Source organism: Chelonia mydas, chromosome 23 (genome assembly GCF_015237465.2).
Source record: "Chelonia mydas isolate rCheMyd1 chromosome 23, rCheMyd1.pri.v2, whole genome shotgun sequence".
NCBI classification, from domain to species: Eukaryota; Metazoa; Chordata; order Testudines; family Cheloniidae; genus Chelonia; species Chelonia mydas.
The window spans coordinates 9,248,995-9,274,241 of NC_051263.2; the positions used below are offsets into that span (position 1 = coordinate 9,248,995).

At 49.5% G+C, this 25,247-nt stretch overlaps 1 protein-coding gene across 3 annotated transcripts; it reads right to left on the reverse strand.

The window, feature by feature from the left end:
- Positions 1 to 5,270: 5,270 nt before the first annotated feature.
- On the reverse strand, positions 5,271 to 25,000 carry LOC114021308. 3 transcript variants are annotated; one of them, XM_027830091.3, is made up of 4 exons: positions 24,528 to 24,950; positions 15,412 to 15,517; positions 15,187 to 15,313; positions 5,271 to 9,264 (listed from the first exon to the last, which is right to left on the reverse strand). In XM_027830091.3, the coding sequence occupies exons 2-4, from the start codon at positions 15,503 to 15,505 to the stop codon at positions 8,763 to 8,765; spliced, it is 723 nt and encodes a 240-aa protein (XP_027685892.2). In that variant the 5' UTR covers positions 15,506 to 15,517; positions 24,528 to 24,950; the 3' UTR covers positions 5,271 to 8,762. The 3 variants fall into 3 exon arrangements, 1 of the variants encoding a protein (XP_027685892.2); XR_005223158.2 differs by lacking the exon at positions 15,412 to 15,517 and having other exon boundaries at positions 24,528 to 25,000; XR_006287264.1 differs by lacking the exons at positions 15,412 to 15,517; positions 24,528 to 24,950 and adding an exon at positions 16,022 to 16,033 and having other exon boundaries at positions 15,187 to 15,311.
- Between the last annotated feature and the right edge of the window lie 247 nt (positions 25,001 to 25,247).

The window sequence follows — 25,247 nt, forward strand, 5'->3', positions numbered from 1 at the left end:
AATTGTAAGACAAATAAGGGGAAATGGAAGAGGTTAAAGGAACAAGGGATCCCACACTGTGGGCAGGGGAACACCACAAACAGCCGTCGCTGGGACATGAGACAAGGTCACAGTCTGTTCCTCCCATGTCCCAGGCCTCCCTCCCAGGCCCTGGCTGCGCTGCAGTGGTATTGTGGGTCAGACACTTGCTCTGGTGGTGGCCACATGCCCTCAGGTGCTAGGTGGCAGGACCCTTCTCCCCAGCATTGTCGCTCCTGTCAGGGTCACAACGCCCCTCCCAGTCCAGCCTTCATGGTCCTCTTGTCTGACATGTCCCTGCATTGTGCCCTCTGCCCAGGGCCCCCTACTTGGCCCCAGCCACTTGCTGCACGCAGATCCGGTGTTACTCATGTCCCGGTCAGGGTCTGCTGTCCCGGCTCTGGCCCCGCAGCTCATCCCTTGCTCCCAATCGGCGACTGGGCTGCACAGCTCCAGCTCCTGGCTCGGGGCTGCACCACCTCCAGCTCCCCAGCTCCGCCTCCAGCTCAGCTCGGGCTGCTGCTCTCCTCTTAGCCCTGCCCTGCTCTGGCTCAGTCAACTGCAGCTCACTGCGAGGACGGGGCCCGGGGCTCCTGACTCCTTCATTGGCCTGCCTGCTCTGTCAATCCAGCTGACCTGGAGTGTTGTCCTCTCCCCATTGTCCCTGGGGACTGTCAGTCTCAGTGTCTCCCCTTTCTCTTGGCTTTGGAAAAGGACCCACTGAAAAAAACCACTATGATTCAGTGAAAGCTCAACAGCCCCCTGACATTAGGAATCAAGGTCCAGGGGCAGAGGAGGAGTCAGAGTCCAGATGCCAGAGCCCAGGAAACTGGAGCCGAGGGTCAGGTGGGGCTACCTGATGTGAGGCATGGCGGGAGCAGGGCTGGAACCAGGCAGGAGTACGGCTAGGAACAAGCAGGAGCAGCGCCTATCGCAGCCCTGGGCGAATGTTTTGAGCAGCTGCTGTTGCTGGGCTCAGGAGCCGGGCGGCTGACTCTTCCAATCAGTCAGGCGGCGTAGCCAGACAGGCAACCTGCTACAGGCCAGCCACGCTCATTACATTACCCAGAGACTGGCTTTGATGCAGGCTCGCTTCATGACGCAGAGCTTCTTGGGCACAGAGCTCGCTGGAGGGGTAGACTCGGGGATTGCACAGTGAGGAAGCTGCCTGCTGCTGTTAGACTCTGAGGTGCTCAGGGAAACCAGGATGACACTGAGAATCTCCCTGAATCGTCTCACAGATTTTCATCCTAACAGAAATGCCCTGCAAAGCCCTGAATATCAGTTGAACAACTCAGTCCCAAAGGGGCTGCCCTCTGGCTCTCGCTGCCCTCTCTAACAGAGACCAAACAGCAACACACCCTGCAATGCCATCCAACTCGCTAGCTGGTGCAAACCTGTCACAGGGGCCCCTGAGCACTGTTAAGGCAGAGTAGCTTCCCCACCGGCCGGAGCGGCTGACAGCCAGGTGGGCAGATCTGTGTGTCTGAGCTTCTGTGGGCCCCATTAAGGGTTTGTGCCGGAGAGCGAGTGGGATAGAATTGGAGGACGTGTGGGTTTTTTGGAGGGTAGAAGCCATGACCCACAGCATTTTGGGTAATGTGCAAATACACAAGTCTTTCCTTTTAACTCCTCATCTCCCTCCTTTTAAGGCTTGGGTGGGTGGGTACATCCCGATGCCATCACTAAACTAAGTAGTTGTCTGTGTGAACATAATTTGCCTTTCCTGACCTTGTCCTGGAGCCACGTGCCAAAGAGGCTCTTCCCAGCCACTCAGTTCTTGTTCCCTTTCAGTCCTCCTGTTGCTTCCCAGGTGCCCCTGTAACCCAGTGGGGAGTGTGTGTCACAGATGTCCCTCCATGCCAATCCACAGAGGAGATGAGTTGCCTGCTCCCCTCAATGCCACCTGGTAAAATTGTGTACATGCTGGTTCACCAAAGAGTGTTGTGTCAGGTATTAAAGGAAGGCTGATGTCACGCTGGTTGTGAATATCATCGTAAAATATATGTGCAGCTACTATGTAAGGAGTTATGTCTATATACTGGAATTATCTTCTGAGCATTTGTATCAAGAAGGGATTGAGCCCCAGCAGAGATGAAAAGTTAGTTTCCTGCCAGACCAGAGACGTTTATCCGTCTGGTGCAATATAAATTGGGTGTTGTCTCATTCACAGCCACCAGCACCAGTCTGCACCAAACGCAGAAGGATTGTGAGATTTAACAGGAAGGGAAGAACAGCAGGGGGGAAAGAGTTGTATCTGGGGGTGCACTGCAAAGGTTTCTGGGACTGTAACTGGGGGACACAGAAAGGGCCCTGTTATCCTGTCTGATAGCAGTAGATGGCAGCACATTCATGAAAACGGGATCACAACCAGATCTGCCCACCTGGCTGTCAGCCGCTCTGGGCGGTGCGAAGAGTGGGCGTGTTTATGCAAAACCAGTCTGTTCCCAAAGGATTCCCCCAGCTCATCACTAGATAGCAGGGGAGAGCTCACTCAGACCCTGCTGACACAGATTGCAATGAAGTGATAGATTTTCAAGGATGACAAAACATTTTCCCAGCAGCATAACTGGATTCCCGTAACTGTGACAAACCTCTTTCACTTTCATTTTATTCTCTCTTGGACACAGAGGCTGCTTTGCTCAGATCAGGGGTGCCCCTATAAATGGCTCCCGTGGTATGCACATGTATGGTGTGAGCCAGGGAGATCCCAGTCACCACCAGCCCCTATGGAGCCACCCCTGCTTCAGCCACTGGGCCCCACACATCAGCCCGCTGAGTCCACAGTACTCTTAGCCCCCGCTGGGTAGCAGAGTAAGCTGGATGGGTCCATCCTGAGTGGCACTGAAACCTCCATGTGCCAGGTCACAATGCCACTTGGTTTAGGGGGGCTCCTCAGACAAGGATCTGGGGCAAACTGCACTGTGCTTAAAATGTGCATACAGCTGCAAGCACTGTGGCTCACATGTGCAACGCACCGTGGAGACTGAAACCAGAGGCCTGAATACATCTGGGCATGCTGGGTGTTGCTGCGAGGAAACAGCTGTTGGACATTCTGCCTGTCAGAACACAGGGCTGGGGTCACCTGCACTTCTGCACCATGGGGGCTGCACTGCACAGGGGTAACCCAGAGCTCAGCAGCTGCAGTACCCACCATGTCCTGGTCCAATGTAGCAGGGAGGGGAAGATCCCTGAGAAGCCGGAAAGCTGGCATGGGTGGTGCTGGAGGGTCTCGGGGTCAGGGGCACCAGAACAGGGGTGGTCAGGGGCCTTGCACTTTTTACTGGCCATAAGGGTCCGGGGTGGGGGAAGGGTTGGAGAGGAATGAGTGGAGGATGGTGTGACGGGTTGGGTCACAGAGACCCCGTTGGGACTGCCACCTGATGTCCTGAGACTATCTCTGAGCCCTTTTTTTTTTTTTTTTGTCAGTTTGGGCCTCCAGAAGCCTGCCTTGTTGAGCCAGACATGCTAGCCTGCTGCAAACAGAGACCCAGGTCTGAACCACATCCTGCAAAAGCTGCAGACTTAACTGAAAACAGCTTAGCAAGTGCTCCTGTCTCTAGCACCTGGACACCCAGCTCCCAATGGGATCCAAACCCCAAATAAATCCGTTTTACTCTGTATAAAGCTTATACAGGTAAACTCATAAAGTGTCCACCATCTATAATATTGATAGAGAGATATGCACAGCTGTTTGATCCCCCAGGAATTAATTACTTGCTCCGGGTTAATTAATAAGTAAAAGTGATTTTATTTAAATATAAAAAGTAGGATTTAAGTGGTTCCAAGTAATAACAGACAGAACAAAGTAAATTAGGAAGCAAAATAAAACAAAAACATGTAAGTCTAAGCCTAATACAGTAAGAAACTGATTACAGATAAATCTCACCCTCAGTGATGTTCCAATAAGCTTTCACAGACTAGACTCCTCTCTAATCTGGGCCCAATCCTTTCCCCTGGTACAGTCCTTGTTCCAGCTCAGGTGGTAGCTAGGGGATTTTTCATGACTGCAGCCCCCTTTGTTCTGTTCCACCGCCTTATATGCCTTTGGCACAAGGCAGGAATCTTTTGTCTCTTTGGGTCCCCACCCCTCCTTCTAAATGGAAAAGCATCAGGTTTAAGATGGATTCCAGTACCAGGTGACATGGTCACATGTTCTGTGAGACCCCAAGCCTTCATTCTTCCCGGCCTGACTCACAGGAAGACTTAAAAGTAAACAGAGCCATCTACAGTCAATTGTCCTAGTTGATAGGCGTCATCAAGATTCTAAACCACAATTAATGGCCCAAACTTTGCATAACTATAATAGGACCTCAGACTTATATTTTATATTCCTAGTTTCAGATACAAGAATGATACATTCATACAAATAGGATGAACACACGCAGTAGATTATAAGCTTTGTAATGATATGTCACAAGAGACCTTTTGCATGAAGCATATTCCAGTTACATTATATTCACACTCATTAGCATATTTTCATAAAATCATATGGAGTGCAATGTCACAGACGAGCCTCATGGTAAGGGGTAGCGCGAGGGTGGGGAATCAGGGGGAAGGGGCAGCATAGAGGCAGGGCCTCTGAGAGGAGTGGCACGAGGGTGGGGCATCAGGTGAAGGGGTGGTGTGGGGAAGGGAGCCTAGGGAGAAGGGGCGGCACAGGGGTTTGGGCGCTGCTTTTAGGGACCTTCTGCCGTTCCTGCTCGGGGTCACTACATCATCGCAGAGTCTCATCTTAGCCATGCTTTGGTCTGTCACTATCACAACTCTGTCCCCTCCCCAGGCAGTGTGGGAGCTCTCGGTTCAGATACACTCAGCTCCACCTCCTGCCCTTCCTTTGGCTCCATGTTACACTTCCTCTCAACAGTGGCTCTCTGGAGCATGTCTATAGGGATCCAGCCACCTCCCGCTGCCTCTCCCACACCAGGCACACTGTGAGATGTCAGCCCAGGGCTCAGTTCAACCTAGCTGTGAGATTACATACCAGGTCCTTTCCCCAGACAAAACTAAACACACTGACCCTGTAAACCTCGTAACACCATGGCAGTGTAACCCCAAAAACCCCTTTATGCCAACTGGCAAAGGGCACAGACTCTGCTTACACTAGAAAAACACCAGAAGAACAACAGCAGATGTGTACTAACCAATCCACAGGGTTGCGGGTTCGCCTTAAGGTGAAATAGGCATTAAAGTTGTCATCGTCCTACACTCTGAGGTTGCCCCAGAAGCTGAGGTTTGTTTCCTTTTTATGCCCCTATTCCTTACACCCACCTATTTCTGAGACCATATTCAATTAAGTCTTGGCCTCTAAGCCACACGCGTCATTCCTGCTGCCTGTATGGGGTTACAGTTATTCTTGTACGCAGTCACACAGACAGCTAGTTTTCTGTACAATGTGGTTGATGAAGGCTGACTAAATAAAGCCTCTGTGGTCTAGACCAGGGTAGTCAATAGGATTACTGCGGGCCAAATCTGGACCACCAGACACTTTTGAATGGACCCCAAAATCTTTTTATTTTCTTATTATCATTATTATTATTTTTGTATTTTCTCTGGAGACTGGACCTTGACTATACCTTGACCAAGAAATGTGGACCTTGACAAAAAATAATTGATCACCCCTGGTCTAGACAGTCTATCACAAGCTATGTATTGTTAAATCTGCTAAACCAACGTTACTTACTAAACTTGGCATAACGTGGCCTTGTGCTAGCTATTACTACTGCTAGCTACATACTAGCCATCAGGCCCGCTGTAAAACCTTATTTTAAAACAATTGTTATGTTTCTTCGCTGACTCCTGCTAGTGTTTATTGCTTTAATTTCATTTACGCTCATTGAGCAAACATCTTAACACTTTCTAAGATATAAATGGCCACCTGAGCTCAGGTCAGGGGACAAAGATTAACACAACACAATAGGTTGCCTTGGGCAAGTTGTGTTCACCACCAAATACAAAAGGGAGCTTGTCATTGGATACAGATACAGCCCACTCTGCCACAAGCAGCATTTGGAGATGTGTCAGCTTCCCGGTGGAACATCTTGCTGCTGGGGGTATAAGATTTCTGTGAGCTTATTACCTTAAGCCTCTGCCATAAAGAGGAGATAGTAGAAAAGTCAGTAGCCTTCCCAGTGTGATTGCTCTTTGTGTGTTTGAGTAGAGCTGGGCTGAAGTGAGAGTCCAGCTGCAGGTGAGAAACTCAGACAGTCCATGGAGTCCGCGGCAACAGGCTTGGGCTGATCTCTGGGCCAGACCTCCAACTGACGTAAATTGGCCCATTGACTCCAATGGAGCAGGACCAGTTTACTGCAGCTGGGGATCTGGCCCTTTGACTACAATGGAGCTATGGCCAATTGATATCAGTGGTGACCCGGACCCTCTGTATTTATGTGAACAAAACAATTAGTTCTGGTCTTTGTTTAGATGTGACTCTCCTCAGGACAGTTTTTAGTATTATGAAGTTTTATTAGATTTCACAGCACCCAGAATATACGTGCCTTTGTCTGGGACAGACACAAGGGTACAGTCCATGCACCCAGGGACTTAGCGTCTTCCTGTAGACATGAGAGGTGATGTGGGGAGAAAGGGCAGGGGCCAACCAACATTACTACAGAAAGCAGAAATAGCAACCTTTGCCCTTCTTTAACCCCATCACTGCTGCTATTTCCAATGTGGTTCTGTCCCTCTAGCTGGTGTAGGTCTCAGGCTATCTGGATGATGCATTGCAGGGGTTTAGCTGGTGCCTGTCTTAGGCTGTCCGTATGGTGCCTTGTGGGGCGTTAGCTGATGTAGGTCTCAGGCTGTGGGGATGGTGCATTGAGGGGGTTTAGCTGGTGCAGGTCTCAGGCTGTGGGGATGGTGCGTTGAGGGGATTTAGCTGGTGCAGGTCTCAGGCTGTGGGGATGGTGCATTGAGGGGGTTTAGCTGGTGCAGGTCTCAGGCTGTGGGGATGGTGCGTTGAGGGGGTTTAGCTGGTGCAGGTCTCAGGCTGTGGGGATGGTGCATTGAGGGGGTTTAGCTGGTGCAGGTCTCAGGCTGTGGGGATGGTGCGTTGCGGGGATTTAGCTGGTGCAGGTCTCAGGCTGTGGGGATGGTGCGTTGAGGGGATTTAGCTGGTGCAGGTCTCAGGCTGTGGGGATGGTGCATTGCCGGGATTTAGCTGGTGCAGGTGTCAGGCTGTGGAGATGGTGCGTTGCGGGGGTTTAGCTGGTGTAAGTCTCAGTGTGTGAGGATGGTGCATTGTGGGGGTTTAGCTGGTGTAAGTCTCAGGCTGTGGGGATGGTGCCTTGCAGGTTTAAAACAAACAAAGGAAGTTTTTTTTCACACAACGCTGAAGTAATGGATCACATGACGATTCCCTGTTCTGTTCATTCCCTCTGGGGCACCTGGCATTGGCCACTGTCAGAAGAGAGGATACTGCTCTAGATGGACTTTTCATCTTACCCAGTATAGCCGTTCTTATGTTCCCCATCAGCTCCAGAACAGGGCTGCGTAGTCCCAGATCCAGGGCTGGCAACTGGTGCTACAAAACCCTCCCACAGGCCTGACCCCTCCTATATTGACATATGCAAACGCATGGCTCCAGCTCCCGGGAATAGGACACTTGGAGCAGCTGTGGGGAATAGGAATTTTCCTGCATGTGTCTATGACCAGACTGCCGACAACGGGGCTCGGCTCTGGCCCCTTGACTCAACCTCAGCAGCACCTTGCTATGCAAGGGCCCCCATTGGGACTCACTTGCAGAGCGTGCCCAGAATGACCAGAGAAGCCCAGAACCCACAGTCAGGGCCAGTTTGTGAGAACAGCTGGGAGCATGTTGGGTGCTGAGCACATTTGGAAATCTAGCTCCATCTGTGGGTGCTGGGCCCCTGGAATTGTGATGCTGAGGATCTAGTCACTCAGCAGGTGAAGCCCACTCCTCAGAGGCCAAAATACCACATAGGTTATATTTCATAGAATCATAGAATCTCAGGGTTGGAAGAGACTTCAGGAGGTCATCTAGTCCAACTCCCTGCTCAAAGCAGGACCAACCCCAAATAAATCAAATTTTGGAAGCTTCGGTGGGGTTCATGGGACTAATATTGACTCTGTGCACAAGGGGGATTTCATCTAATGTGGCTAAAAGAGGTCAGATCAGGCCCAAATGCAAAATCAGGCCCTCTTGTGTTCCCACCAGTCATCTTTACTACTTGTCAGCTGGCTTTGGAATGGTTCTGCTGCTGAGCTTTGTTATTACTGGTTTCAGAGTAACAGCCGCGTTAGTCTGTATTCGCAAAAAGAAAAGGAGTACTTGTGGCACCTTAGAGACTAACCAATTTATTTGAGCATGAGCTTTCGTGATCCGATGAAGTGAGTTGTAGCTCACGAAAGCTCATGCTCAAATAAATTGGTTAGTCTCTAAGGTGCCACAAGTACTCCTTTTCTTTTTGTTATTACTCAGGTTCTTGGCACATGGGACCGAGCAGTGATTATTTCCCATGGGTTCTCTGGTGAGCTTCTTTCTGTGGTCCCGAGCCCATTATTTGTTTTGTTCAGGAACAGCTATACAGGTTGATTTGTTTCCCTTGGACAAAATTAAATAATAATCTGAAGAGAAAAGACGGGGGGGGGGGGGCAGGAGGGGGGGATCCACTGAAAATTTGCCCTCTGCGGGTCCTGGATTCTGCATGAAGAGCATTCCAAGGCAGGGTGGTGTCTCCCTCTCGTTTGGGATTTCTGAGACAGGAACACCATTTTCAGGCGTGTTACTTGGTCAGCTTCTGAGAGAAGCGGGGGACCAGAGAAGATGGCTGCTGGGAGCAAGGTGGCAGTGGAGTGTAGCAGGGAGGAGAACCTCTCTCTTCAATTACTAATCTAAGGGCAGCTTTGCTGTGATTGGACATAGTGGCAGAAATCTGAAAGCTATGTAAGGTAACAACAAGGGCAGCTGTGTTTCTCCCAAGTTGTTCCTTTTGATAGGTGCTGGACAGAGGCCTGTGGCCACGCATGCTGTGGTACAGACTCTCCAATTCCCTGCAGCTCATTCTGCCCTCACGGATTTCCAGTGCATACTGGAGGCGGTTCAGGTTGTTGTCAAAGGGGTTCAAGAACATGACGATAAATGAGAACCCGTCCCACTCATACGCGAGAACCCCTGCAACTCCCCAGGCACTGAAGTTCCTCTTCACAAACACACAGGTCTCCTTGCAGCCAGGGCTGATGGCTGGCGCAGGGGGGATGCAGGTGTGACCGCTGTAACAGAAAAAGCTGTAGGGAGACAAGAATTCTGTTTGTGACAGTCCTCAGCAGGGGGTTATTAGAATCAACCATGAGTTAACAAAGCAGAGACGGCGTTTAGTCACCTGACTGCAGCATTGACAGTGTTGCCAGCTCTCACAATTTTATCACCAGGTTTATGAATCTGGGTGTTTCTCTTAAAGCTCAGCGGCAGGAATCTCAGCTTTCATTTGTTTACAAATGTGGCACTCACTGTGTTTGGTGTTTTAGAAGTCACCCAAAACTAGTCAGCGCAGTAGTTTGTGGGTAGCTGGGTCTGTAAAGCTGGCTAACAGAGTCACGAAACAGAGTTATCAAGGACTCAGCTGCTCTGTGGTTTCTTTGTATTTTTACTATTGGGCAAGGCACATAGACACAGCACTAGCCCCTAGGATGGAGACAAAAGCTGGGAAACATGACCAAAAAGCCAAAGAAAAAGCCCCCAACAGTCATTCTTTCAGTGTTTCCACGTCTGGCAATTCCCTAGCAGCAAGGTGGGTTTGGCCCCTGTGGGCACCCATCTGATGATGATGTGAAACGCTCATGCTATTTTATTCCATTCTATTCTAAATAGGTTCTTATATATAGGTTCCCTGGAGTCTCTGGCTCAGGGGACATTGCCTCTGATTGGCTCCCTTCCACACTGCCCTGCCTCCTGGAGAAGGGCAGCCAATCAGGATTGCTGCCAATATCCATCCACCCCTCAGGAGCTGAGAGGCATTTTTGGGTGGGGGGATGGGCAGATGGACACATTGCTCATGGCAGGGGAGGAGGGAATGGAAAGAGCTCAGCAGATCAGGGCAACTCTGCTCCCCTTCCCCTGCTATAAGCAATGGGCCAGTCTGCCCAACCCCTCTCCTCTCCCTCCCGGCAGCATCGAGCCTGGGAAACGGGACAGGAGGGTTAAGACTCACTGGAACTCCCAGAAGTCAAAACTGATGTGGGGGTGGGTGGAGGGAGGGCATAATGAACCGCTGGCTTGGGGGAAAGGGCCGCTGTGGGGCTGGGAGCACAGGGTTTGGGATCCACCCGAAAGGGCAGTTGGAAAAAGCTGTTGGAGAAGGAGAATAATTGAGATAGTGAGCTAGCGGATGAACCAGAATTAGGATAGGTGGGAAGGTGACAAAATAAAAGAAGAACAGGAGAATAGAAGGCGGGGACAGGGAAGTGAGGAGGAGGAGGAGGAAAGAAGGTAAATAGGAAAGGTCTTAGGTCCGGAAAAGCAGGGGGAAATGGTCTTAGGTCAGGAGAAGAAGGGGGAAAAGGGCTTAGGTACGTGAGCAGGTTCTATTAGAGGAGGGAAGTAGAGGGAAATAAAATCTATAGACGTACCAGAGAGTGAGTATCAAGGGGAAAAACACTGAAAGGAAATTAATTCATGGAAAAGGGAATTGATGAAAAAGTTGTGTGAGATTAAACCAGATCCTGAAAACAGTGAATGAGAGGCCCACCCCACAAAGGCCATAAAGCAGTGGTTCTCAACCAAGGGTACGTGTATCCCTGGGGGTACGCAGAGGTCTTCCAGGGGGTACATCTAGCTATTTACCTAGTTTTACAACAGGCTACATAAAAAGCACTAGTGAAGTCAGTACAAACTAAAATTTCATACTGACAATGACTTGTTTATACTGCTCTATACACTAAAATGTAAGTACAATATTTATATTCCAATTGATTTATTTTATAATTATATGGTAAAAAGGAGAAAGTCAGCAATGTTTCAGTAATAGTGTGCTGGGACACTTTTGAATTTTCATGTCTGATTTTGTAAGCAAGTAGTTTTTAAGTAGGGTGACCATCCATCCCGTTTTTAACAGGACAGTCCCTTATTTAAGCCCTTTTGCAAATGTCCCGCCTTTTTTAAAAAAAAAAACAGGCAAATTGTCCCGTCTTTTCTGCTCCCCCGACTGGTTAGTCAGCAGTCCGCACAGCCCCAGGCGCCTCCTGTTTGCGGTTGGCTGGCGGGTGAGTGCGGGCATGCAGTGAGCACGTGGTGTCTTCAGGCCGGGTGCAGAGGCGGGAAGACACAACGCCAGGCAGGAGGAGAGGCATCCCTATGTGATAGAGGGGGAAGGATGTGTGTGTATGTGCGTGGGTAGGGGTGTGTATCACCCCTCCCTGTGTGAAACCTAAAGAAGGGTCTCTCAACGGAGGTCTGCCAGCCCTTTCAAGCCGTGAGGAAGAAACCCCAACCCCTGGAGCCCCTTCCCCCTCGTGGGGCTGAAGCCCTGAACACTGGTAACCCCCACAGGACGGAAGCCGCGGGGCTGAAGCCCTGATCCCCGGCGCCTGCCACAGGGCTGAAGCCCTGGTGCCCCCCGGCTGAAGCCACTTCCCGGGTGCCACTCCCTGCTGAAGCTCTGCCCCTGCCCCCCCAGGATGAAGCCCTGACACCCCCGCAGGACGAAGCCCTAATCCCGGCGCCTGCTGCGGGACAGAAGCCGGGAGCCACGGGGCTGAAGCCCTGATCTCCAGCGCCTGCCACAGGGCTGAAGCCCCGGTGCCCACCACCTGAAGCCCCTTCCCTGGTGCCACCCCCTGCTGAAGCCCTGCCCTCCCCGCCCCAGCTGAAACCCTTTCCCTGGTGCCCCCCACAACACACACACACCCGCTGAAACCCTGGCACCCCCTTCCCCAGGCTGAATCCTCCATCCCTGGTGCCCGCTGCAGGGCTGAAGGCAGGAGCAATGGGGCTGAAGACCTGCTGCCCCTTCTCTCCACCTGGGCTGAATCCCCATCCCCAGTACTGCCCCCATCGCCCCCCAGCTGAAGCCCTGGCATCCCCTCCCCATCACTGAAGCCTGGATCCCGGAGCTGAAGGCAGGCGCCACGGGACTGAAAGCCCGATCCCTGGTGCCCCCCCCCAAGCCATGAGTGGTAGGACTGAAGCTGAGAGCCAGGGTGTTCCCCCTGTGGGAGATGCCTCCTGAGCCCATGGGCAGAGTTGGGTGGGTACCGGGGGTGTTGTCCCCCCAAACTGCAGTGCAAGTGCAGAGCAGTCCAGGGGACAGTTCCACACCTGCCACGGCTCCTTCCCTCTCCCACCCAAAGTCGGAAGCGGGATCCAGGCTGTGTGTGCAGGGCAGCTGCTCCTCTGGCTAGTGCCATGAAGCAGGCAGCCGTGGTGTTCTCTACTCTGCTGCTGGGGCAGGTGGTTGAAGCTGCTCCACAGCTCCCAGCCCACTTTGCTTACGCAGCTGGTAAGAGCTGCAGGGGTGGGGGACCCGGCTCCATGGCTGGCAGAGCCCTGAGGGAACACAGAATCATAGAATATCAAGGTTTGAAGGGACCTCAGGAGGTCATCTAGTCCAACCCCCTGTTCAAAGCAGGACCAATCCCCAACTAAATCATCCCAGCCAGGGCTTTGTCAAGCCGGGCCTTAAAAACCTCAAAGGAAGGCGATTCCACCATCTCCCTAGGTTACGCATTCCAGTGCTTTACCACCCTCCTGGTGAAAAAGTTTTTCCTAATATCCAACCTAAACCTCCCCCACTGCAACTTGAGACCATTACTCCTTGTCCTGTCACCTGCTACCACTGAGAACAGACTAGATCCATCCTCTTTGGAACCCCCTTTCAGGTAGTTGAAGGCTGCTATGAAATCCCCCCTCCCCCCGTTCTTCTCTTCTGCAGACTAAACAATCCCAGTTCCCTCAGCCTCTCCTCATAAGTCATGTGTTCCAGTCCCCTAATCATTTTTGTTGCCCTCCGCTGGACTCTTTCCAATTTTTCCACATCATTCTTGTAGTGTGGGGCCCAAAACTGGACATAGTACTCCAGATGAGGCCTCACCAATGTCGAATAGAGGGGAACGATCATGTCCCTCAATCTGCTGGCAATGCCCCTACTTATACAGCCCAAAATGCCGTTAACCTTCTTGGCAACAAGGGCACACTGTTGACTCATATCCAGCTTCTCATCCACTGTAACCCCTAGGTCCTTTTCTGCGGGACTGCTGCCGAGCCATTCAGTCCCTAGTCTGTAGCGGTGCATGGGATTCTTCTGTCCTAAGTGCAGGACTCTGGATTTGTCTTTGTTGAACCTCATCAGATTTCTTTTGGCCCAATCCTCCAATTTGTCTAGGTCCCTCTGTATCCTATCCCTACCCTCCAGCATATCTACCACTCCTCCCAGTTTTGTGTCATCTGCAAACTTGCTGAGGGTGCAGTCCACACCATCCTCCAGATCATTAATGAAGATATTGAACAAAACCGGCCTTGGGGCACTCTGCTTGATACTGGCTGCCAACTCGACATGGAGCCATTAATCACTACCCGTTGAGCCCAACGATCTAGCCAGCTTTCTATCCACCTTATAGTTCAGGGATGTCAGGGAAGCTCTCCTGGCACACAGCCCCTAGGTACCCCTCCCCCTGCACCCTGACTTACCTCCTTCCCACGCACAGCCCCAGCTACACACTCCCTACCCCCTGCCCCTAGCTGCCCCCTCCCTTCACCCTGAGCTGTTTTCAAACTTTTCAAGCTGACCCCTCCACCTTTGAGTTACAATTTTTGGTTGCACCTCCCCCTTGCAACCAAGACGGGCTGGGTGGCCTGCTGAGGTGAATCAGGGGGTGGAGGTGGCACTGCCTCCCCAGATCCTGACATGTGGAGCTGGCTTGAGCCCCGCAAGCCCCTACCCCCCCAAAATAAAAATCAGAGTAGTAACCACAGAGTAGTAACCACTCTAGTAATTGTAAGTATATAATTTTAATTTTGACCAATTATTAATGTTATAATAATGCAGTATTTCTTTTTTACAGATGCTCACTCAACTTAATGTTATTTTGCACATTCGTACTGCATAATTCTGATTGATTGATTGCCATTGAACTCACTTGAATATGAGCAATTTTACCAGGTGTCCCATATTCAGCATAGGGAAATATGGTCACTCTATTTTCAAGTGAGGTGAAACTTGGGGGTACACAAGACACAGCAGATTCCTGAAATGGGTACAGTAGTCTGGAAAGTCTGAGTACCACTGCCCTAAAGTACAGGAACAGAGAGAATGACTGTCTGAACATCTATTGACAGAATACAGGTCAAAGGGGCCTAATGGACAAGTGAGGGTCCACTAGGTGAGGGATAAACTAGCTTGTGGATAAACTTGGTGAGAAGAGGTACAGCCCAGGAACATCGAAAGTCAGGAGCACTTTGAGCTAAAGAGAAGCAAAGAACAGGACGGCAAGCATGGAGCTGGATTTATAGCAAGGAGAGGACAAGCTGATTCTTCTCTGAAGGGACACGGTATATTATTCAGTAATCTCTTTTGTTCTTGTTAATAACAATGCATTTGGTACTAACTGCACAGTGTGTACAAGCTCACAAAGGTTAGTGAGTTGGTAACCTATTAGTATAAATAGTAAGTCTTTGGTCATGTTCTGTATTATTTATACTCCTGGTACAATTTTGGGGTTTTCCCTTATAAGGTTCTGAAAAGATAAAATGATCCCCCTGATCTAGATTTAGCTCTGCCTCCCCTCACAGTTAGCAAAGCCTCGCCGGGCCGGGTCACCACACCTGTCCCCCAGCCTCCTCGTTGCCTGACTGCTTGGAAGAATCTAGAGACACTTGGACTGGAGAGCGCTTTTCTCTTCAGCATTCAGGGCATCCTAGCACTTGCTCTCATTTACTCTGCTCTGGGCGAGGGAAAGGCACGGAGAGTCCTGCTAACAGAGCTGTCCCACCAGTGCATGGGCCCAGAGAGATTCCCAGCTTGAAGCTCAGTATTCAGCATTGGGTAGAACGCACCCCATGAAAATGAGGTTGAAATGAAAGCACGGGGGGGCTGCAGTCATGAGAGCGGGTGCCCAGTGCAGCAGGTACAGAAGGGAACTCAGTTCTCTCTTCATTTATATTGAAAGCATCTGAAAGAGCCCGTTAGAAACAGGTGTAATGGACAAACTCCAAACCTGGGGGAGCGGAGGTTCACTGCAGTTTTGTTGGTTATCTCGACTCCCACACATCTGGAATGCGTCACACCTCTAAGAATCTCTTCGATGTCTTTGCCCCTTACCATCTCGGAAGATTGCAGTGGCTCTGAGGGAAAAAAATTATCGAGCAGATCATCAGTGAGCACTGGCTGAGCCTCTCCCAAAGCACGTCTGAGCGGACCAGAGTCATGAATGCCCACATACCATGTGTGCTAATTAGAGGTCCAGGACAGCCCTGTGCAATGACATCTCCATTCGGTATCCTGCTCCCGTCCATTCCTGCTGTGGAGAGCCCCATTTGGCCAGGAATCTAGCACACAGTCAGAGCTCCTCAGCTTTCACAAGGTGTGAAAAGTGTTCCGGTGAAGCATATTAGCAAAGGGGTTTAATAGGCTAGCTGAACTGTACAAGAATAGGGTGAGCACTGCCCTGGCATTCACTGTGTATCCAGAACCCAACCGGAGCAGCAGGGTGTATGTGACAGGCGTGGCCTGTTGCATATAATTAGTAAACCCAGTTACTTGGGACCTACCATACCTGTGTCGTTCCCTTGCACTAAAGAGCAAAAGACACGAGAATTGATGATGAGGATGGGATCCCAACCCAGGAAAACAGGGCAAGTACATACGCCTCTGGGAGTGAAACTGCAGCCTGCAGCCCTTGGACTCTGAGGGACCTGCTCAGCTAGGGGAAAACAAGGCTGTTTGGGGAAAATGAGCTCAACTCCGAGCTCAGCAGAGGCCAAGCCCACCCAACTAGAGAGGCTAGAAGTGTGTAGAATGGCTCATGGGATCTGTCAGGGTTCCCTCCCCACTCTGAACTCTAGGGTACAGATGTGGGGACCCGCATGAAAGACCTCCTAACTTATTTTTACCAGCTTAGGTTAAAAACTTCCCCAAAGCACAAATTTCGCCTTGTCCTTGAACAGTATGCTGCCACCACCAAGTGATTTAACAATCAGGGAAAGGACCACTTGGAGTTCCTATTTCCCAAAAATATCCCCCCAAGCCCTTACACCCCCTTTCCTGGGGAGGCTTAAGAATAAACAAGATGAGCACAGACCAGCCTTTGATTTTTAAGACCCCCAAAACCCCAATCAGATTCTTAAAAAACAGAACTTTATTAGAAGAACAAAAAAGGATAAGAGAACAACTCTGTAAGATCAGAATGGAAGATAATCTTACAGGCAGTCAGATTCAAAACAGAGAATCCCTCTAGGAAAAACCTTAAGTTACAAAAAGACACAAAAACAGGAATACACATTTCCTCCAGCACAGCGAATTTCACAAGCCAAAACAAAGAAAACCTAATGCATTTTATAGCTAGATTACTTACTAACTTTACAGAAGTTGGAGGGCTTGCATCCTTGATCTGTTCCCGGCAAAGGTATCACACAGACAGACAAAAACCTTTCCCCCCCCTCCAGATTTGAAAGTATCTTGTCCCCTCATTGGTCATTTTGGGTCAGGTGCCAGCCAGGTTACCTGAGCTTCTTAACTCTTTACAGGTAAAAGGATTTTGCCTCTGGCCAGGAGGGATTTTATAGCACTGTATACAGAAAGGTGGTTACCCTTCCCTTGATATTTATGACAGGATCAGTGATGAGAACATGGTGGTTGTTATACTGAGCAAAACAGGGATTAAAAGCTCAAACCTGTTGCATAGACTGATAGCCCCCCATTGAACCAGCGGACAAAACATTCATTGAAATTCTGGAAATTCTCTCAAGTCACATCTCCCCAAAGCCACTGGGAGTTGCGGAGAATTTCCGCTTTTATACATGGTGTCAAAAAGAAAATGAAATCATTCCTGAATTTATAGCTGGGCCAAGGAAATTAACAGAGCATTGCAAGTGTGGAGAAGGTTTAAGTGATGCATTAAGAGACCGTAGGGTTGCCAATTTTGACTGGACGTATTCCTGGAGCTTTCATCACATGACATAATCTTTAATTAATGATTAATCTTTAACTCCTGGCAACTCCAGGACAATCCTAAAGAAAATGAAGCAACCCAAGAATGATTATTGACTGAGGCGGATTTGACCCTAAAATGTGCACTGGAAATTGATGCATCAATAGAGGCAGCGACTAAAGATGCCAGGAAGCAGCAACAGCATCATGTACAACAAATAAAGAAGGGGCTTAAGAAGAAAGCACAACATGGCGAACACTCAGAGACAGTGCCTCCCGTGTATCAAACAGTCTCACAATGCAAACGACTGTTGGTTCAAGGTCACAAGCTGTGGAAACTGCAACTAATTGGGGCAGACCCTAAAAATGTGGAGGACAGTGCACAATGCACAATCCCTGTCTCATGAGGGCACTCGGCAGAGGATTTTAGATTGATCAGTGTCGTCCACACAGACTGTTGTAGCATCTACAGCTGGCTGGGGAGTTTATGTCAAACCAGTGTTCTCTCAGAAAGTGCTGAAGTAAATTGCCTCTAAGCAAATTCCAACTATTTCTCAAGCAGCATTTTTCTTCTATTTTTATAAAGCAGCAAGGTGGGGGGAGGGGGAGAAAACCTGGATTTGTGCTAGAAATGGCCCACCTTGATTATCATACACATTGCATGGCGGGGCTCAGGTTATAAACCCCCCCGCCTGCGGCTAAAGCCCTTGGGCTTCGGCCCCCCCATGTGGGGCAGTGGGCTCAGTCTTGGCTTTGGGCCTGCCTCCAACCTGGGCGGCGGGGCTTGGGCTTTGGCCCCCCACCAGGGGTGGCAGGGCTCAGATGGGTTCAGGCTTTGGTCCCCCCTCCTGGGGTCATGTAGTAATTTTTGTTGTCAGAAGGGGGTCACGGTGAAATGAAGTTTGAGAACCCCTGACCTAGAGAAAGGGGTAAAAGTGAAATGGCAAAGATTGCAGATGATACTAAATTACTCAAGAGAGAAAAGATTACTCTTTGAAAAGAGTTACAAAGGAATCTCACAAAACTGGGTGACTAGGCAACAAAATGGCAAACATAATTCAGTGTTGATAAGTGAAAAGTAATGCACATTGGAAAGCATAATCCCACATATACAAAAAAAAAAACAACAGATGGGGTGTAAATTAGCTGTTACCACTCAAAAAAGAGATCTTGGAGTCCTTCTGGATGGTTCTCTAAAAACATCTGCTCAGTGTGCAGCAGCCGTCAAAAAAGCGAACAGAATGTTGGGAATCGTTAGGAAAGGGACAGATAATAAGACAGAAAATATCATGTTGCCTCTATATAAATCCATGCTAAGCCCATATCTTGAATACTGTGTGCGGATGTGGTCGTCCCATCTCGGAAAACATATGTTGGAAATGGAAAAGGTTCAGAAAAGGGCAACAAAAATGATTAGGGGTAAGGAACAGCTTCAGTGCAAGGAAAGATTAAAAAGAAAAGAGACAACTATGGGGGATTGTGACATACCCAGGCTACACTCTGGACTGATGAACTGCTGTGTCCCCTCACCTCTCTAACCTGCGGTGCCTTTTACACTGCTATTGTGTGAGTGCTGCAGCCAGCCGCTCATGAATTACACTGCAGAGGGACACCAGGAAACTCCCAGTCCCAGACTTTCCCCAGATATGTGCATCTTCTACTGCCCCGCACCCTCCTGGACAATACAAGCTCATAGGAAGTCCGGCATTTATTAAAAGAAAATGATATGCACCAATCCTGTTATCCCAAATGGAGTTTCCCCAAACCCTTCAATGCAAACACACTGGTTTAGAAAAAAAACAATAAAACAAGTTTATTAACTACAAAAGGATAGACTTTAAGTGAAAACAAGTAATGGGACACAAGTCAGAATTGGTTAAAAGAAAAATAAGAGTAAAATGCACCTAATGCCTAACTTAACAAACTCGAATGAATTCAAAGCAAGCTCTCTGTCACCACACGTTCCAGCTGTTCTCCTGGCTGAACTTTCAGTCAAGATCCCTCCCCTGCTCCAGTGCTGCTCCCTTTGTTCTCCAGGTGTCACGGATGCCATGGGCAGAGAGAAAGGGAAGAATGATTTGGGGCATCTGCCCTTCCTTCTTATTGTCCTTTCCCTACTTTGAGAAGCATCTCCAGCTGAGGTTCAGGAGATAAAGAGGCTGTGTGGATGGAAACGCCAAGATATTTCTTTTTAAGATGTAGATTTTTTTGGCTGCTCCCCAGACTTGGAATATTTCTTACTAACACCCTGCAATGGAATCTTATAACTTTACATACAATGTTGCTACACACATTTTATCAGGACAATCATGGGCGGCAGGTATCATAGGCAGGGGAAGGCTGTGCCTCCCCAAACAGGCTGGAGTGGTCTCGCCCATGCTTCACCCCCAAGCTCCCTCCTGCCTGCTGTTCCCTTCTGTGGCAGGCTGGGTGCCACGGTGCACACAACACCCCCAGGCTGAGGCCTCGCCGCACCATGCCACCCGTCTTCCCGGCGCTGGGACCGGACTGCCCGCCCAGCGCTCCAGGGCTGGAGGTGCTCTGGTCACACTGCCCGTCCGCCCAGCACTGGGGCTGGGAATGCTCCAGCCAAGCCGCCTGCCTGGCGCACTGGGCCTGGGGTTGCATTGGAGGGTTGGGGGTGTGTGCTCCAGGCTCCAGCGGAGGAGGGGGGCAGAAGGGTGGGGCCTCGGGCAGAATGGGAGGGGCTGGGGGCTAGCCTCCCCCAATAGCATGTTCACCCTTGAGGACAGTATTGACCAGCGAGTTATGAGTTTTCAAATTTTGTACAAAGATTATTACAACAGTGTGAAAGTGGTGAATACAGGGTACAGACCACCACTGGGGTATGATAGAGGTCTATAAAATCATGAATGGTGCAGAGAAAGCAAATAGGGAAGTGTTATTTATCAACTAGGGAAAGGTTATCTTTTTCCTAACACAAGAACTAGGGGGTCACCCAATGAAATTAATAGGCAGCAGGTTTAAAATAAAGAAAAGGAAATACTTCTTCACACAACATACACACAACCTGCGAAACTCGTTGGCAGGCGATGTTGTCCTGGACAAAATTATAATGGGGTTAAAGAAAGAAATACATACGTTCATGGAGGACAAATGGCTAGTGTGGCATTACACCCCCTATTCTTAATAGTAATATTGTTATGATATGATTATGGCATAACTATAATGTATTTTATGCAAGATAGGTCCTGTAAGATATAATTGGAAAAGTTATAGTTCACTGAATATGATTATAATATTTGTATGCATGTATCATTGTGGTATCTAACGTTAGGAATATTGTCTATGCATCTATTACAAATATGTTTACACCTGGGGAATGCCCACTAGACAGAATGCAATCAATCTAGATGGCTGGCTGGAAAGGGCTATTAGCAAGAACAGGTCTTAAAAGAAGCTAATCTCCCACTGGGAGCCTTCCTGAGGATGCTACAAACAGCCTCTGACTCATGGCTACTTTGACATGACAAGGTCACCTGGTACTGGACTCCATCCATACCAGTGTTTTTCCACTGACTGGCATGTGAACAAAACTGGGAGACAAAGGGTTCCCACGATATGCAAAAGCTATTTAAGATGGAGGAATGACATCATCGTGGTTCTTCATTGACTCCTGCCCAAAGGAGATGCTTGAAAACACCTGAGAAACAAGGACTGAACTGCGGGAGAACTGTTGGACACAGGCTAGAGACATTTTTGGCCTTTGAGAGAAATACCTGTGGTTTTAAGCTGCAAACAAGTGCAGCTTGCCCTCAAGAATCTCTACAAATTGCCTAAATCAACAGTTAGGGTGAGAATTTGCTACTCATATCCCATCTCCGTAGTATATTAAGCTTAGACTGTATTTTTGTGTATTTGCTAGGTAATCTGCTTTGATCTCTTTGCTATCCCTTATAATAACTTAAAATCTATCTTTTGTAGTTAATACACTTATTTTGTTTTGTCTAAAACCAGCGTGTGGAAATCATAACCAGGGGGCAGAAAGCTGTGTATATTCCTCTCCACATTGAAGGAGGGACGAATTTCATGAGCGTACGCTGTACAGGTCCCTGTGCAGCGCAGGATGGTATAATGTTGGGGGGTGTTCACTTGAGTGCTGGGCAGTTCCTTAGCTTAAGCCTTCCCATTCAGGGCTGATCTCAGCGTTTGTATGTTGCTGCAGCAGGGTGTGTCCCTACCTGTGTGTGTGCTGGATGGGGCTTGAGGGCCTGTCTCAGCAGGCCAGTATAAGGGAGCCCAGGCTTGTGGGTCAGGCGGGTTCAGTGGTGCCCCAGTTCCAGGTTGCACCCTGGGGGGAACACATCACAGCTACTAGTCAAGATGGTCAAGGACACAACCCCATGCTCCGGGTATCCCTAAACCTCTGACGGCCAGAAGCTGGGACTGGACAACAGGGGTGGATCACTCGAAATTGCCCTGTTCTGTTCATTCCCTCTGAAGCATCTTGCACTGGGCTAGATGGACCATTGGGCAGATCCAGTCTGGCCGTTCTTATATTCTTATGTTATGATCTTATCTACTTATCCCTTTCTTTTGTTTTCCATTACAATTTATAACTTTTATTTTAAGTTGCTTAGCCAGTTATATTTTACCTAGCAAGCACACATGCAATTAAAAACCACCTTATACAGCTATACCAAAAGGTCACGTTCTTAAACATATTTCCACTTGCAAGAAGTTTAGCTCTTATTTGCTAATAATTCTATGTTATCTTTTTTAGCATTACTTTTTGCAAAGCTTTCTGGGAGTTTTATCACCATGATAAATGCTGAAGCTTCAGGTCTTCATAGGCCAACACCTGTTATTTCTGAGGTTAAAAAATAAGCAAGAAACAAAAGTTTTTTTATGAAATGATGACAAAACCCTGGATGCCTGGATACCGCCCAGCCTGGGTAGACAGCCATGCACGAGTGCACTAAAATAGCAGTGTGGACACTGTGGCACGGGGGTCAGGGACTCAGGTGCGAGTGCACTTGGGTGTCTAGCTCTTCCCACCACGCACGCCGCTCTGGCCATTCTTAGTGCACTAACTCGAGCAGAGCTAGCACATCGCTGCCTACTCAAGCTGGGAGAAAGAGAGTCACTATTTCCCACCAGCAGCCTCCTTGTCCGTCACACTGGGGATTTCCTTGGGCCGCCTGGATTGGCCGACTAGGGTGGGCAGGGATCATTTTGCTCAATCTGCACTTTAATGACTTATCCTGGCTGGACATGGTGGCCTTCACCTGCATCTCCTCGTTGGTCACCTCCAGCTGGCCATCCTGGACCTCGAGCTTCACTTTCCTGTAGGACTTGCACTTATAGGGAGGGCCGTCACTGAACATATAGTGGAAGAGGTGCTCCATGCTGTAGAATTGCTTCCTGCCAGCAAAGAGTTGGATGGCAAACTCAGAGCTGTAGAGGAAGCGGTCGAAGGGGTTGGAGAACATGATGGCCAGGGTGAAGGCATTGGACTCGTAGCTCAGCACCCCGACGCTTCCGCGGGCCGTGTAGCTTGTTTTCACAAACACGCAGCTCCCCGAAGAGCTGGGGGGGATCTGGGGCACAGGGTCTATCATGGCACGGCCGCTGAAACAGTAAGTCGCAGAGGAAAACACCACGAGGTTCCTTCATTACACAACATCCCTAACAATAATTAATAACTGCGTCCCAGCAGCAGGGGAATCCTGACCTGAGGGGCTGGGGAGGATCACAGCCCACCCACTCTTCTGCAGAGGGGACACACAGGTTGCTGGACAAGAGAGCACAGCCCCACCTAGGCCAGCCCCCAGGGCAGAAGGGTCTTTCCTGCATGATCAAGGCATAAGGTAGTGGAGATAAGATAAGTGGGGCCAGACTGGTGGGGCCACCCTCTGCCTCCCCCACTGTCCTGCTCCCTGCTCACACAGCTGCAGCCTGCCTGGTGGGAGTGCCTGCTGCAGAGCCTGGCCTGAGCTGCTGGAGCCCAGCAGCATCCTGCAGGCTCCGGGATTGGGCAAGGAGGAGCCCTCTGGCCTCGGTGATAGCAGCAGCCCGGCTGGATCTAAGGCAGGGGGAGGAGCCAGAGCTGCCCCTCTGGGGCTGCACATGACAGGGCTGGGCGAGGGGGAGTCTAGGTGGCAGGGTGTCTCTTGGGGGGCTCTGGGTTTTTACTGGGTGGCAGGAAGCTCTGGGCATCAGGTTGTTTACTTGGGGGGCAAAAAGGTGGAGTCTGGGTGACAGAGCTTATATTGCAGTTCTGGGTTTCCCTAGGATGTAGGGGACTTTGGGTGGAAGGATTTTAGTGGGGGGTCACTGGCTGTCACGGTTTTTGTATGGGGTCTCATCTGGGCTGGGTGTGTAGCGATCTGACTGTCAAGGGGAATTTAATATGTTTGAGGTGGGGGCCAGCTGGTGGAGTGACCTTCCTGTCAAAATTCCCCTTGGGGTTTTGATTTTGAATGTGATTGTTTTCACACAGCTTTGTTGCTAATCTGGATGAACGCCAGCTGGGGCTTGTAGCTTTTTTTTTTTTAAATTAAATCTGTACTGGGTATCTAACGAAAGCTTTCCTTTGTTATTTGATGTACAGACCAATGGGTTAATAAATAAATAAATAAATAAATAAACACCTTTGTTTCAGTAAATGTATTGGGCTACTTTGGGGCTAGTATTTAAATAACTTTGGGCTATTAATGCAGTAGAAATCTGGCAACCCTGAAAGCGTTACATGGTCCTGCACATTATGTTACTAACTAAAGCATTCGGGGCCATACACAGACAGACACACACATCATACGGCTGTATATGAGTGTTTGAGTACACGTGTATGTGTGTGTACATGTTTGCATGGCTATGTGTGGGTGTATATGTGTGAGTGTACATGACAGACACATACATACATGTATGTGGAGGTGGTATCAATGTGAAATAAATACACTGAACACCTTTACAATACATCACAGGCTTATCACCACGTCACCTGCCCCCAGTCCATCTCCCTGGGACTTACTCAGACTTTCCAACCTCCCAAGAGGCTTCCAGCAGCTGTTTTCTCTCAAATCCCCTTCCCCCCACCACAAAAGTGTGATTTCCCTCCAAACTCTCCCAACCCTAGTCCTGGACACATTATATAAAATGTCCTGGCTCGAAGGTCCATTACAATCTTGTGCCTCCGCAGGGCTAGAAACAGAAAATTCAGCCCAGAGGGCAGCGGGATTTGCAGTGACCCAAAGTGACATATATCACTCACCCAATATGTAGGGGAGACAGAGAGGAGGTGTATGGGGATAGATAGATAGATAGATAGATAGATAGATGGGGTGTATGGGGACGGATAGACAGACAGACAGATATTCAGTAGCAGACATATACCCTATACAATGGACTTGGGAAGCCACGTGGATGGGGCTATGGGAACCTGCTTACCTGGGGTTCTCGAGGGTCACACCTCTGGTGTTGTTGGTTCTCTGGATGCCCACACACCGGCCTGCAGCCACTGGCGCAATCAGCTCTCCAGCATTAGCCAACTCACAGCAACGAGGGATTGTTCAGCAGCAGCTCCTGCAGAGCACCACCAGCCCCTCTCTGGGCAGAGCCAACTCACTGCCTTCCCAGGCCTCCGCCAAGCATTCAGGACCAGCACCAGCTGCGTACGCTTCCTGCTAGCTGAGGTGCAGCCCAGCCTTTGCCTGTGGGGCAGGGTCTATAAATGACAGTGGCAGGATGTGAAGATCTCTAGTCATCTGAGGTTTTGTTTTTGCAAAAGGAAGTCCTGTCTAACTAAGGTGGGGAACTGTCGAGAAATAGACACTATTTTCTGGCAATCCACTTCTCCTGCTCCTTACACTACCCATACAGTGCAGGGTGGGAGCCCGGGCATCTCTGCAGGCAGCTCAATCGGCAGGCAAAAAGCAAACCTGGTCCTGGATGGACATGGGGAATGGGATGGTGAATATGCTCATGCTGTTATCAAAATCAATGGTGCAGCTACACCTGGGTCCCGTGTGCAGAAAAGGACAAGAATGATGCAGGAAACGGAAAAACTCACGTACAAAGAGAGCTTGGAAAGAGAGGTGTAGTCCTTGCTGGAGCCGTAGGCATAACTAGCAGTGTGAACCAGAGGCTGTGAACCACAGTAGGCCTGGC